Source organism: Hydra viridissima, unplaced genomic scaffold (assembly GCF_058129835.1).
Source record: "Hydra viridissima isolate aposymbiotic clone 2 unplaced genomic scaffold, HvirCarnegie_v1 scaffold_1, whole genome shotgun sequence".
NCBI lineage: Eukaryota > Metazoa > Cnidaria > Hydrozoa > Anthoathecata > Hydridae > Hydra > Hydra viridissima.
In genome coordinates, this window is record NW_028324300.1 from 35,653,184 (window position 1) to 35,665,545 (window position 12,362).

Sequence of the window (12,362 nt, forward strand, 5' to 3'; positions counted from 1 at the left end):
CGACTCATCCATCCTATAGCTCTATGACCGTAATGACAATGGATGTTATTGTGTTTTCGAATGCAAAAAGTAATTTTTAAAAATGTTTTTTTTTCTTCTGATTTTGCAGCAATTTTTGAAGTTATTGAAAATAAAATTCCATGCTTAAATAGATAGCAGTCTCTAGTACTACAGTGAGTAAAACATTCAAGCTTAATTAATGGTGTTTTTGTTGTGACTAATCATTTTTGGATAAAGTGATGCGCATATTGAATGGGACAAAATACTACCTATTAAATGAATTTAATAAAGTATTATTTACAGCTCAGCAGAGGGATGCTGCATTCCCTTACTTTTATCCCCATGGGTAATGGGTATTATTTACACACTTTTATACTGCAACATTTTACTTAAATAAAAATAACTAAACATAATATTCTAAAATGAAAAAGTTCTGCTTTGATTGAAATTTAATTAGAGTTAAAATGTTTAAAGTTAAAAATACTTTTTGTGTGGTCTTTATGTATGTATCTATATATTTAACTGCATTTACAATTAATAAACTAATTTGAAAAATGATTGAATTAAATACGTCTATTTTTAATTCTTTTATGTTTATCCCATTCAATGAGACATACTTAATGAATGGGACAAATGTCATGCTCCAATAAAACTCTCTTTTTACCAATAGCCAAATGCAAATCCAATTTTTTTGTTTTACTATATCATTGAGCAAGAGTCGGTGGTTATCAAACATATTTAAATATATATATTAAACAATTTTATCTACGTTTAAAAAGCATTTTGCAAAAGCTGTCTCATTCATTGAGGTTTTCCCCTATATATACAGGGTGTATACTCAATTTCTGACCCCCCACATGTTACAAACACAAGATTTTAAAAAAATATTACCGTGATATTATTCTACCTGTGTACAAACGTGCAGCTGATGATAAGACCATCTTTCCTGTGAGAAATAAAGTTATTCTGATGCAAGATGGAGCAACTTGCCACACGGCAAGAGCAACAATGAATGTGATCAACAGAGACTTTCCAGCAGTGTGGACCGATTGGCCTGGCAACTCGCCCGACTTAAATGTCATCGAACATATTTGGTCAAGACTCCAGGACAGTTTTTTACACAATCCTCGACCTCGTAATCGTGAACAGTTGATCAGACGTGTTGAACAGGAGTGGGCTGCCATTACGCAAGAAGAGTGTTTTCGCCTAGTAGAAAGCCTGCCAAGGAGAATTACCCAATGCATAGAAAGAAATGGACAAAATACTGATTACTGACTATTAACATATATTCTTTGTCTAATTAAATTGATATGACAGTAATAAAATGGTATGTGTTGAAATACCGTATTCTTAAACCGAGATATAGGGGGTCAGAAATTAAGTATACACCCTGTACTAACGACAATAGATCACACAATGATACTAACAGTGAGTAATTTTCTCCTATAATTCTTATATGACAGCAAATGTAAAGTAGTTATGCAAGGATGGGCTAATAACTTTTGGACCCACTGTTTATGTCTTACAACCTTTTAATGTCTTACTATTAATATTGGAAAAAAATAGCTTATTCCGTTATTCCTTCTAATGCTAACAATTCCTTTTCATGATAAAATGATGCATTAGCTAACTCACCTTAACTAACTAACCTGAAACTTAAAAGTGGAATATATTTTTTGGTTGATATAGTTACTCCGCCTGTTTGTATAGTCACGTAGGTCAGTGCCTAAGATAAGTTAGATTTGAGCTCTACTCTTTTGAGTTTATTTGAGACTTAAGTCGTTAAAAACCGTATTGTTCTGTAAGTGATTTAACGAGGTTATATTATCATATTCTGTTTTCTCGATAAACAGAATCGTACTTTTCATGGTTTTGCGCAATGCCTAAGTAATTTCTCATTCCTCGCCCTAACCGTACTAATAGTACGAAAAGTAAAAAAGATTGTGACCGACTCACGTTTGCATAGGTTTTAAAGAAAGAGAGGAGTACTTTGAATACCCCTTGTGAGATTTCAGTATAAAAACATCATAATCCATCCATTTTGATGGTCTGTTATAGTAGAAGTCAAAGTCTATAAACGTTTTGCATTTGCCCAAATGTGCTAGACGGTTTTTACGCTCCTAACAGTTGTAAATATTATCAGAAGCGTCAAAACCGCAATCACCTGTGATAATTACGCGTGAACATCTAGAGACCATAAAGTAAACTCATGGAACATTTCTGCTGTTTACAAAATAGTCCTTGCGCTTCACCTTAGAAAGATATTTTTAAAAATTCTTTAATTAAGAAACGTTGGTTAAAGAAAAACTCATGTCATGTCAGTTCCCTAAAAAAGCTACTGGGGCATGGCGAGAAAAGGTGTTTAGTGCAACAGCCCACTAGTGTTTTTAGTCTGTAAGAAAAAGCAGAAGAGCCACACTACTTGTGCTAAAACGAATTTACAATTTAAAGCCTAACTAAACGTCTGTTCTTTTTAATTTGGCATTAGGGAAGTAGCTCACAAACGATTATGGGTTTGTTTAAGAAACTTTTCTTTTTAAACTAAATACAATCAAAAGATACTCAAAACATTACAAAAGTGCAGATGCAAGCACAGACAAAGACACAACCAAAAATTTCGAAAAGACAAAAACTTCGCAAAAGAAAACAACAAACACACTGAGTATTTGAGAGCTGATTAAAAAACGACTACTAAGAGAAGAACAGTAAGCCCTCAAACTATAATTCCAAACACGGCGAAAAAATAAACCAGTTTTCTTTTCTTTTTTATAAAAAAAATAGGATAGATAGATATATAAATATATATGTGTGTATGCATTATTACAATAAATAAAGGCGTTTTTTAAAGTTCTCTCCTTATTCTTCCATCTTGATTTCAAGATTCAAAGGAGCTTGAGGAAGAGTGCGAGGAGCTTCAACAGATAACTTTGAGTCTTTGGTATAACGAGAGCTCAGCTGAGATGGATCGACATCTTCAGGTAAGACAATGTTTCTTGTAAACTGCTTCTGGTGTAAACTCGATCCGTGCTCACCTTTGTTTTCGCTTTTTGTTTCACCGTGAATTATCAAGTCTCTACCCTTTACTTGAATCGAAATCTCTTCTGGTTTAAAACCTTGTACGTCTAAAGTGTACTTAAAAGTGTCCTTGCTCGACTCTCCGTCAGAAGCTGAGTTTAAGGGAAGCTTCTTAGGAGCTTCAATGTGCAAAACACCGTCTTGGCTGATGTTTGAAGTAAGGGCTGTCGGATCTACGTCGTCTGGAATTGTGTACTTTCGATAAAACTCGCTCGACTCAAAACCGTTCTCGTTTTCGTTACGATGTTTGCCGCTCACCTCAAGAACATGACCTAAAAGGTCAAAAAAATCACATAGTTTTAGCAAGCGTACAGAAACTCAACATCAAAGAGTAACTTAACAGGAACTCAAACCTGACAGAAACTCAAACCTAACAGAAACTCAACATCAAAGGGAAACTTAACAGAAACTCAGACCTAACAGAAACTCAACATCAGAGCATACCTTCAACTTTTAGAGAGACCTCTTCTGGTTTATAGTGTTTAACATCGAGATTGACAACAAAACCTTCTGGTTTAGCAGCAGTGTTCCCCTTCAGACGAGATATGTATGAGAGGGGCTCCAGCACGTCTTTGTATATTCGATCCAACTCTCTGCTCATCCCTCGAGCACTCGATCTGTCATCGAACAGAGGATAATATCTCAAGGGAGGAAATGTGACTTCCAGCATATCGTTGAAGAACGGATCTCTTGGTACTAATTCGTGAACTGGTATGTGCCACAGTGACATTCTTATCGATCTGTCGTAGTGTACAAGTAGAGCAAACTAACTTTTAGCAAAATACCTTGCAAGACTCTGATCAAGCAGACTTTCTGATTGAACTTTGTTACTGCATTGTCGGATAACGTCGGTGTTTTTATTTAGTTATTGTAAAAAAAAAAGAACTTTCTGTTGTTTACAAAAAAAATTTCTGGAGATCTCCTAATCTTTCTAGACTTTACTCTCCTCCTTCGTTGTTTTCCAACCGCTGTATAATTATGCATAAAAAAAAATCCAAAACAGAACTTTCTACGGCTCTTTTCAACAACGTTCTGGAGATTTCTGTAAACTTCAATTACATCACTCTCCTTCCTAGTTCTCTTAAAAAGAATAACGACCGCGATTTACTGTGCAATAACGTTTCTAAAGATTTTTTTAAAGGTTCTCAAGAGAAGCAGTAATCTAACGTATATACAGTGGTACAAATGTAATGTATAAGTGTCAGTAGTACTACAATGTAATGAAATCGAATGCATGTAAAGTAGTATAAACAGTATATAAGGCAGCATAAATGTATATATGTTCTATATTATTTTGTATTTAACAACACCAGAAGTGGCTGCTAATGGTGATCAAATGGTTTCTAACTTTAAAATGACAAGAAAAAACGTCATTTCACTTTCGAAGATTTTTTTCAAAAATTAGTTTATGTAAACCAAGGCCATCTAAAGAGACACAGCAAAAGATTTTGAACCTTTCAAAGTAAACCTGTTTTGTATCTGTTTTTATTTTCGGCTTCTTTTGTTTCGAAGCAAGCCCCTGTGGTTAGAATTATTTCAAGTATAAAACGACGGTCCCGTTCGCTTAATTTATTCTGTTTTTCAGGTCGATGCTTATTCTCAAATTGATTTTCGTTTTCGCTCCTTTTCGGGATCATTTTGAACTGTTCTTCGTTGTCTTTCAGAAGTTTTAGCGATCTCTCAATTATTTGGTTTCGTTCAGGATACTATTGTAATTTTTCACTCTTCAGCATTCGTCTCTTTAGGTTTTAGTGACTTTTTCGCTATCACTTTTTGCATCGTAAATTTCATGAAAAATACAAAGAATGAATTGCAACATCGGCATTTTATGTTACGTTTTATGTTGATAGAGAGGCCCTTTGCTGTTTTACTTGTTAAGCCATTCCATCTTTCCTTTTTGTTTTTTTTTGTTGTTTTATTTAAAATCACACAACAAAATAGCAAAATATTTCAATACTATATCAAGCCAATATGCAAAATGCAATCCATCGTGACAAGAATAAATTATGTCAATATTTTACTGTAATCTATTATATTTACTATGATAAAGTTATGCATTAATTAACTAATCTTTTGGAAAAAAACGTGGTAAGGTTAATAAATGAAAAAATTCGACAATATTTATTCTTTGAGTAACATTCTCAACGTTGTTAAAATCTGGCAGCAACAGGAACAGTTAACGAAACACATTTACAACGTTTAATCCATGGGTCACTACTATAAAACTCATTCCGATCGGAATTAAAAAAATCGTAAACCCGAATAGACGATAATTCGTCTAACTTTTTTTTAAAGTCAGACGAGAAAACTTTGGTTATTTAAAAAAAAAAAGAATAAAAGCGAAATATAATTATGTTTCGCAGGTTTAAGGACGGGGGTAATATGCCATTGCTGAGAGCTATTAAAGCTTCTTTTTGGTAATCCTTCAAAGATTTAATAAAAAATAAATCACGAACTATTTTAAAAGCATACTCTAAATTATCCTTTTCTTTTGTCATATTGTTTCTGAATGGCACTGATAATTTAACTAACTAAATTCTGACGCAACCTTTAACTAACCCCCCCCCCCCCCGAAACCTTACGATATTTCATTAAGATCAAAGAAAAGCCGCAGGAACACATTTGTTCCGGTAGATGATAAATTGTATTAACGCAAAAACCAAAGTTTTCTCGTCTGACTTCCCAAAGTTCACGGGAAAAAAAAGTCAGACGAATTATCGTCTAAAACCCGATGAATTTCTTCGAATTCGACAAAATTAGCGTAACCCAATAATCCCAAATTGCCTTTACTATAAACATTTTTTTTCAAATCGTAAAAACTTTCCGACGAAAATATTAGCGGATTCATGAAAAACGAAGAGATTATCTAGTTAATCCGTTGTTTTTTTACATTTTGTTTTGTTTATATTATGGACAGTTGAGCAAACTTTCAACTAAAAGGCACAAAAAAAAAAAAAAACAAATTTCAAAAAAGAAATGTAAACCCAATATCCTTATCTTAAATATACATTACAATTATTTCCAATTATGAATCTTTTTGTGCAACTAGCTAGCACAGTCCTACGTTCATACGTTTTAAGACCTTTATCAATTTGCAAGGCCAGCTAACGAATGCTTCATTAAATGAATTGTTTCACCATTTAATAGTTATAAGTAATTTTTTCACTACATTTGCCTTTGTGATATGTCTGTATTATAGGCATACTACAATGGCAATAATTATATAAAATTTCCATAAAACTTTTTTTTAAGGTATAACAAAGATATGCACACAGAAGCAATTAAACAGTAATTTTAATGTGCTTTTAACATTTTTTATCCAAGGGAACAGAGAAAAGATGCCCAAGCAGTTCAAGTGTCATTGAGTTTGTCACAAAAAGTTCTTTTGGTAGACTGGATTAAACAATGCAAAGTTGTTTTAGTTTGAAGATTTGGTGACAAGTCACAGAAGGCTCAAAAACAGCGAAGGTTACCAATCTTGAAAAAACCCTGGCATGGGATGTTAGTTTGGTTTTTCAGAAGCAGGATCCATTTTGACCAGACAAAATGTATTGGTCCTGAATGCAACTTATTATAAGCCCTTAAAAGGAAGCCTTCTCCACTTGTGCTACTCTATAAATAACAATAAATATCTTTAAAAAGCATTAAAAAACATCCTAAAAGACGTTCTAACAAACTAAAATTGAACAATTTGATTCCATTTATTTAAATTTTTTATCTGAAATTAAAGTAATAATCAAGCTTGCTCTGACCAATCGAACAACTTTATTTGTTGTCTCCTGAAAAGTTTAATTCTCTTTTTAATCATTTAGTGTCAGTTTGTAGGAGAGAGAAAGTCAGTGGTTATCATATCCTTGATAATTTTAATTTATAAGAAGTATTGCTGTATCACCTGTCTATGTTGCCCCTCAGATGCCGTTTACATATTTTGTGAGTTGAAAAATTTGTGTAATTTTTACTAAAATAAAAATTGCCAGGCACCAGTTTTAGTTACCTGACAATATTTTAATATTGTAAAAGTGACCTATTTCCCAAGATGTAAATGGTTCCTAATATAGGCAGTGCAAAATACTGCAATAATGCAATATCATAGTATAGGATGTAACCAATGTTGTAAAATGTTACAAACTTAAAATGTATTATTTAACTATGTAGGACTTCTGAGGCAACATCAAACAAGCGACTACAAGGTGACAGATTCTAACAAAAGTAGTATGGGAAGTCAAAAGCTAATACCACTGGTTGAGATTGTTTTTGACATTAGACTCAAATAGTTTAATAGAATATAGTACAACTATTCTTGAACCAAATTCTGAGTTTTTATAATCAAATTCAGTGTGTTCTACTGCAGTACAAAAGAAATTTAAATAAAAGTATTTGTAATTGGCAAAGCAGTTTCTTTCTTTATTAGTGACACTAACCTTAATAGCATATTTTTTTGAAAATAACATTTAATGACTAACTTGGTGTTTGATATTTGTGGAGAAATTTATGTGAAAAAAGAGTTTGGTCTGAAAAATGTAAGTAATTTATTCGTGCCCAAATTCATATTTGAAAACTGAAAAATGAAATGTGGAACTTATTATTCTAATTTTGTCAATGAGAAATGTTATAGATTGAGTTTGATTTCTGTTTTTGTCTTTTGTAAATAATACAAAATATCAACTAGTTTTGTAGCTACTTAGAGCACAATGGTTTCATGTCCAGGGAACTACTCCATCTACTATATTGCTGGAGACTTCTAGTTTATGAATATTATAGAATTTTCTACTTTTATGTTTAACAACAGAAATATATACAGTTAAGGATAAATAACTTATATATAAAGTGAATGTAAATACAATAAAGAAAAAAATAATTTGTCATAGTTTTGAAAGAATTTAGCAAAGCCAATTTATGGCAAACCGCAAGAATAACTAAGTATTTAATTTTAATATAACATGATTTATCAGCTATATATAAACTAATTTTTATTTGACAAAAACAAATGGGTTATTATTTGCCTTTTATGACAAATGAAATAATATATGAAATATGAAAAACGAAAACATGAAATATCTGGCCGCATTTTGCAAGATAATTATATATTTGAATACCACGTAATCAAATATAGATAATTATATATTACTAATACCACCTAATCAGAGTTTCTGTTTTAAAACTGTGGGCAGCCATTTTGATAGATTTTTTTGTTGACGGGTGAAAATTTAGAGTTTGTCGGAAACTCGCATGGCTCGCTGATTTCTGCGGCCTCTTTGATATAAAACAATTGGTTGCACTTCCATCTCTCATAGGTCCAAGTTTGTTTTACACAAATTAAATCTATTAACACCCATACTTAAACAAAGCCAAATCAAACTTGGTTTTAAGTATGCCTTGTTGTGCTATGGAAATAACTTGTATATCGGTTGCTCGCATTAAGAACTGCGTGTTGGAGTTCTTAATGCTCGCAAATATTATTCTTTTCTATCGTTTTAAGTGTCTTTTTCAAATGTTGTTACTGATCACAAACTCAGTGAACTTCGAATCCAAAAAAAAGCGCTTTTCATATCTTACTTTGAAAATATCGAAAGTATTTCAACACTTAGTGGCATGTTGTCAATTGTCGGGGATGCTTTTCTCGTCCGTATAATCGAAGGTGGTGCGCACTTCATGTTTACGTATGTGATTGATTTTTGTTAAAATTTTAAGCAGTTATAAAATGCTTTACGTATATTGGTTGCATCTTCTATTATATCTTGAAATTCCAGTTCCAGTATTTGTTTATTTTTACTACTTCTCTCGGTGCAAAAACTTCCGCCTTTCTTTTTATGCTGTAGGTTTAAGATTTATTGATTTTTAACTTGACTTGATAGTTTTTCATTTTACCTACGTCGCGACTGAGCAATGCGTTTTTACGATCTCCAACGAATTTCCACTCGCTCTGTTCCACAATTTCGTCAAATGTGGCTGGTCGTTTGCGGATAATTTTAACCGTGTATAGTGGCACCTTGTCAAATCTTGCCAATAGAATGGTTGGGTAACGTTGCTACTTTGATGTATCAAATATTTATAAAGTTTCTTAACAAATGATGAACTAACTAAATGATGAATAAAAAGATAAACTCGTAAATATCGATGAGTGGCATAGCAATCAATGCAAACAAATACTCCGTATGTAATGGATGTTTTAGTAGGCTTTATTAGTCTTCAGTAAGAAAAAGTATGCTGTAAGGGCCATAAAAAAGCCCCTTAAACCGTTATGTCAATCATTGAATCAATTTGAAACTTTTGTTTTAAATATTTTTATCTGAACTTTTGACTTTTTTTAAACTTCAAGTGGATTTTAAATAAACCGAAGTTTGTGGAATTTTTAATTTGTTAACATTACTAATTCTACATCAAAAAACATTGTTAACATTGGTAATTCTACATTAGTAATCTACATCAAAAAGATAAACTTGCATTTGGAAATAAGTTTAATAAGCTTCAGGGGCGCTTTTAAAACATTTTGCTGCTCATATTTTTTTTTGTCTTAGTATTTGCATCGGTTTGCTGCTTACTTCCAACAAGTAAGTCTATTATTTTTATTTTAAAAATTGAAACATGTGATTTAAAAAGTACAAATATAAAAATCTTAGAAACAGACAGGATTTTTAAAAGATGTAATTAAAAAACAATACTTTTAATATTGTTTTACAATAGACTGAACTCATTTATTCTCATATACTCAATTATTTTATTATCATAAACTATAATTATTAAATTTTTGACACAATATAATGTAAATAATGTAATATATAATATAAAAATAATATAAAATGGTATAAAATTTTTTGATTATTTGAAATAGATATTCAATTGTTAATTAAGTGCTAATATCTTGAAATAGATATTTTTACGTAAACATTGTGGTAAAAATAACATTTTTTCTTTACTTTCTTGATTAATTCATATTTTGTGATTTGTAATTTTTAATTTTTTTGAAATTCTCGTGTAAACAAAATTCAAATACTAAAAAATAATCAAAAAACATTGATTTTAATCGAATAATTATTTCTATTAATTATAACCAAAAAAATTGCTTACAAAATAAATAAGCTTTCATTGACATGAGGTTGGTCAGAAGTTTCTTGATTAACATATAACAAAGCTTTAATGTTAATTAAGTGCTAAATTAATTTTATTCTCTTGACAACAAAAATGACAACAAAGTAATCAAAAAACAAATTGTGTTAACTTTGAATTTAACGGAAACGTTTGAATTTAACGGAAACGTTTGAATTTTTAACGGTTTGAATTATTAACGGTTATTTTGAAACGTTTGAATTATTAACGGTTATTCTACTATAAGAACTTTAAAATTTCTTGATTCTTAATAAAATTTGCTATTTTACATTATACTACATTACATTATATTATTATACTATATTATGGTGTATTATTAAACAACATTATTTGTATTACTATTATTTTATACAACAATATTTATTAGCACTTAATTAACATTAAAGCTTTGTTATATGTTAATCAAGAAACTTCTGACCAACCTCATGTCAATGAAAGCTTATTTATTTTGTAAGCAATTTTTATCTAAAATAAACTCCTGGTAATCTTTTCTTGATTTCCCATCCTGTATTTTATTAATTTTTGTTTTTAAACATTAAAATACATACAAAAATAGTTAACAGCAAAATAATGTACTAGAATGAATGATTCATTTTACCTTCTTGTATGTCTTATTGTTAATTAAATATGACATTTTTAGTATTTAGTATTTAGATCTTTAGTATTTCAGAGCAGATTTTTAGTTGATCGTCAACTTTTATAAAAGTACTCTTTACTTCCTATTCTACCAATTATTCTTTTCACCTTAAACTTAAATTTAGACAAATTATGTAATTCCTTGCTTAAACATTGTTATGGCATAAATCATGATTGATTTAAAATAGAACTGTTAATTATTTAACAGAAAAGGAATAATTATTTCAGTCAAATTCATATATTCACCTCATTTTCACCTTAAATCTTTGTATCTATTTAAGCATGGAATTTTATTTTCAATAACTTCAAAAATTGCTGCAAAATCAGAAGAAAAAAAAACATTTTTAAAAATTACTTTTTGCATTCGAAAACACAATAACATCCATTGTCATTACGGTCATAGAGCTATAGGATGGATGAGTCGGTCAGTTGAGTTCTTGTTTCTATCACTCTTTGTTACAGGAATTTGAATATCCTTACATCGATGCTTGTATAAGAATCTGAGTTTGTCTAATTCAATAATCGTCCCATTCATTAAGGTTCTCCCCTACTACAAGTTTCAGTTTTTCTGTTATTTTTTTTTTCTTGTTTTATTAACAAAAACAGTACAAGTTTGTTTAAATATTACACACAAAAATTATTGGCCCAGAGGAAAGAAAAAGATTTTGTCCGTCGCAAAGAGGTATTTCATCAAATCTAATATGGTGTTGGGTAAATTGATTGACCTTATTGATTAATGGCTCCTATTGTGCTATACGATCATGAAGTCTGTTTCGAATGGTATTGGCGTGTAATGGTATTCCTAATTTGGTCTCTACCTCGATCTTCACAGCATCGGCAGATTTACGTCGATCAGACTTAACTTGGCTTACTATTAATCTATACGTAATCGTACTATTAATAAATGCTTTATAACGTTTAACATATATTGAAACTGGAGCTAAATTCAATCGTATTTTAAAACAATAAATAAAGTAAAATTGAAATAAACATGGCAAATTGAAGAAAACATGACAAAAACTATGATGTCCAGTTTCACAAATTTTCGTATTTGCTTCTTTTTATTATGTACTGCTTATTACTTCTGACAAAACACAAACGAAAAACTACCGTTGTCAGGACTACCGATTTGTTTAAAAATGTTTAACAGTAGTATACTACTAATACTACTGAAGTCTTTAAACAAAAAATTCCCATATTCTCTAAAGTAGAAGAAGTAGACAACTGTGGATCTTTTCCTGTAGCCTATTGTCCAATTACAGGATGCTATTACAAAGTTTATTCTTTTATTAAATTTATCAAATTCAAAGGTTTGATCCATTCTTTGCTTTGTTTAATTATAAACTTTGCTCGATTATTATCAAAATTAATATTCTCTTCTAATTTAAAGTTTTAAAAGAACTATTTCAAAATGTAAGTGTCGGGGTGTCTCAAATTACTGTCAGACAAAAACATGAACCCTCAATGATAGAATTAAAAGAATGCTTTGACAGACACAGACAACGGTTTTGGCTTGTCTAGTTTGCTTGCGGGGATGTGTCTAA

General features: G+C 30.7%; 1 protein-coding gene across 1 annotated transcript; it reads right to left on the reverse strand.

Moving 5' to 3' along the window:
* Positions 1–2,514: 2,514 nt before the first annotated feature.
* On the reverse strand, positions 2,515–5,384 carry LOC149894729 (uncharacterized). Its single transcript, XM_090073601.1, has 2 exons — positions 3,520–5,384; positions 2,515–3,347 (listed from the first exon to the last, which is right to left on the reverse strand). Exons 1-2 carry the CDS (start codon positions 3,803–3,805, stop codon positions 2,857–2,859), a joined length of 777 nt encoding a protein of 258 aa, XP_089929727.1. The 5' UTR covers positions 3,806–5,384; the 3' UTR covers positions 2,515–2,856.
* Positions 5,385–12,362: the final 6,978 nt, after the last annotated feature.

What these genes read in the sequence shown, in the direction of transcription:
- LOC149894729 (XM_090073601.1), bottom strand. Translation starts at nt 3,805, where the DNA reads ATGTCACTGTGGCACATACCAGTTCACGAATTAGTACCAAGAGATCCG. An exon ending in GGTCTCTCTAAAAGTTGAAG is followed by an intron (nt 3,348 to 3,519) that starts GTATGCTCTGAT and finishes TTGACCTTTTAG; the next exon opens with GTCATGTTCTTGAGGTGAGC.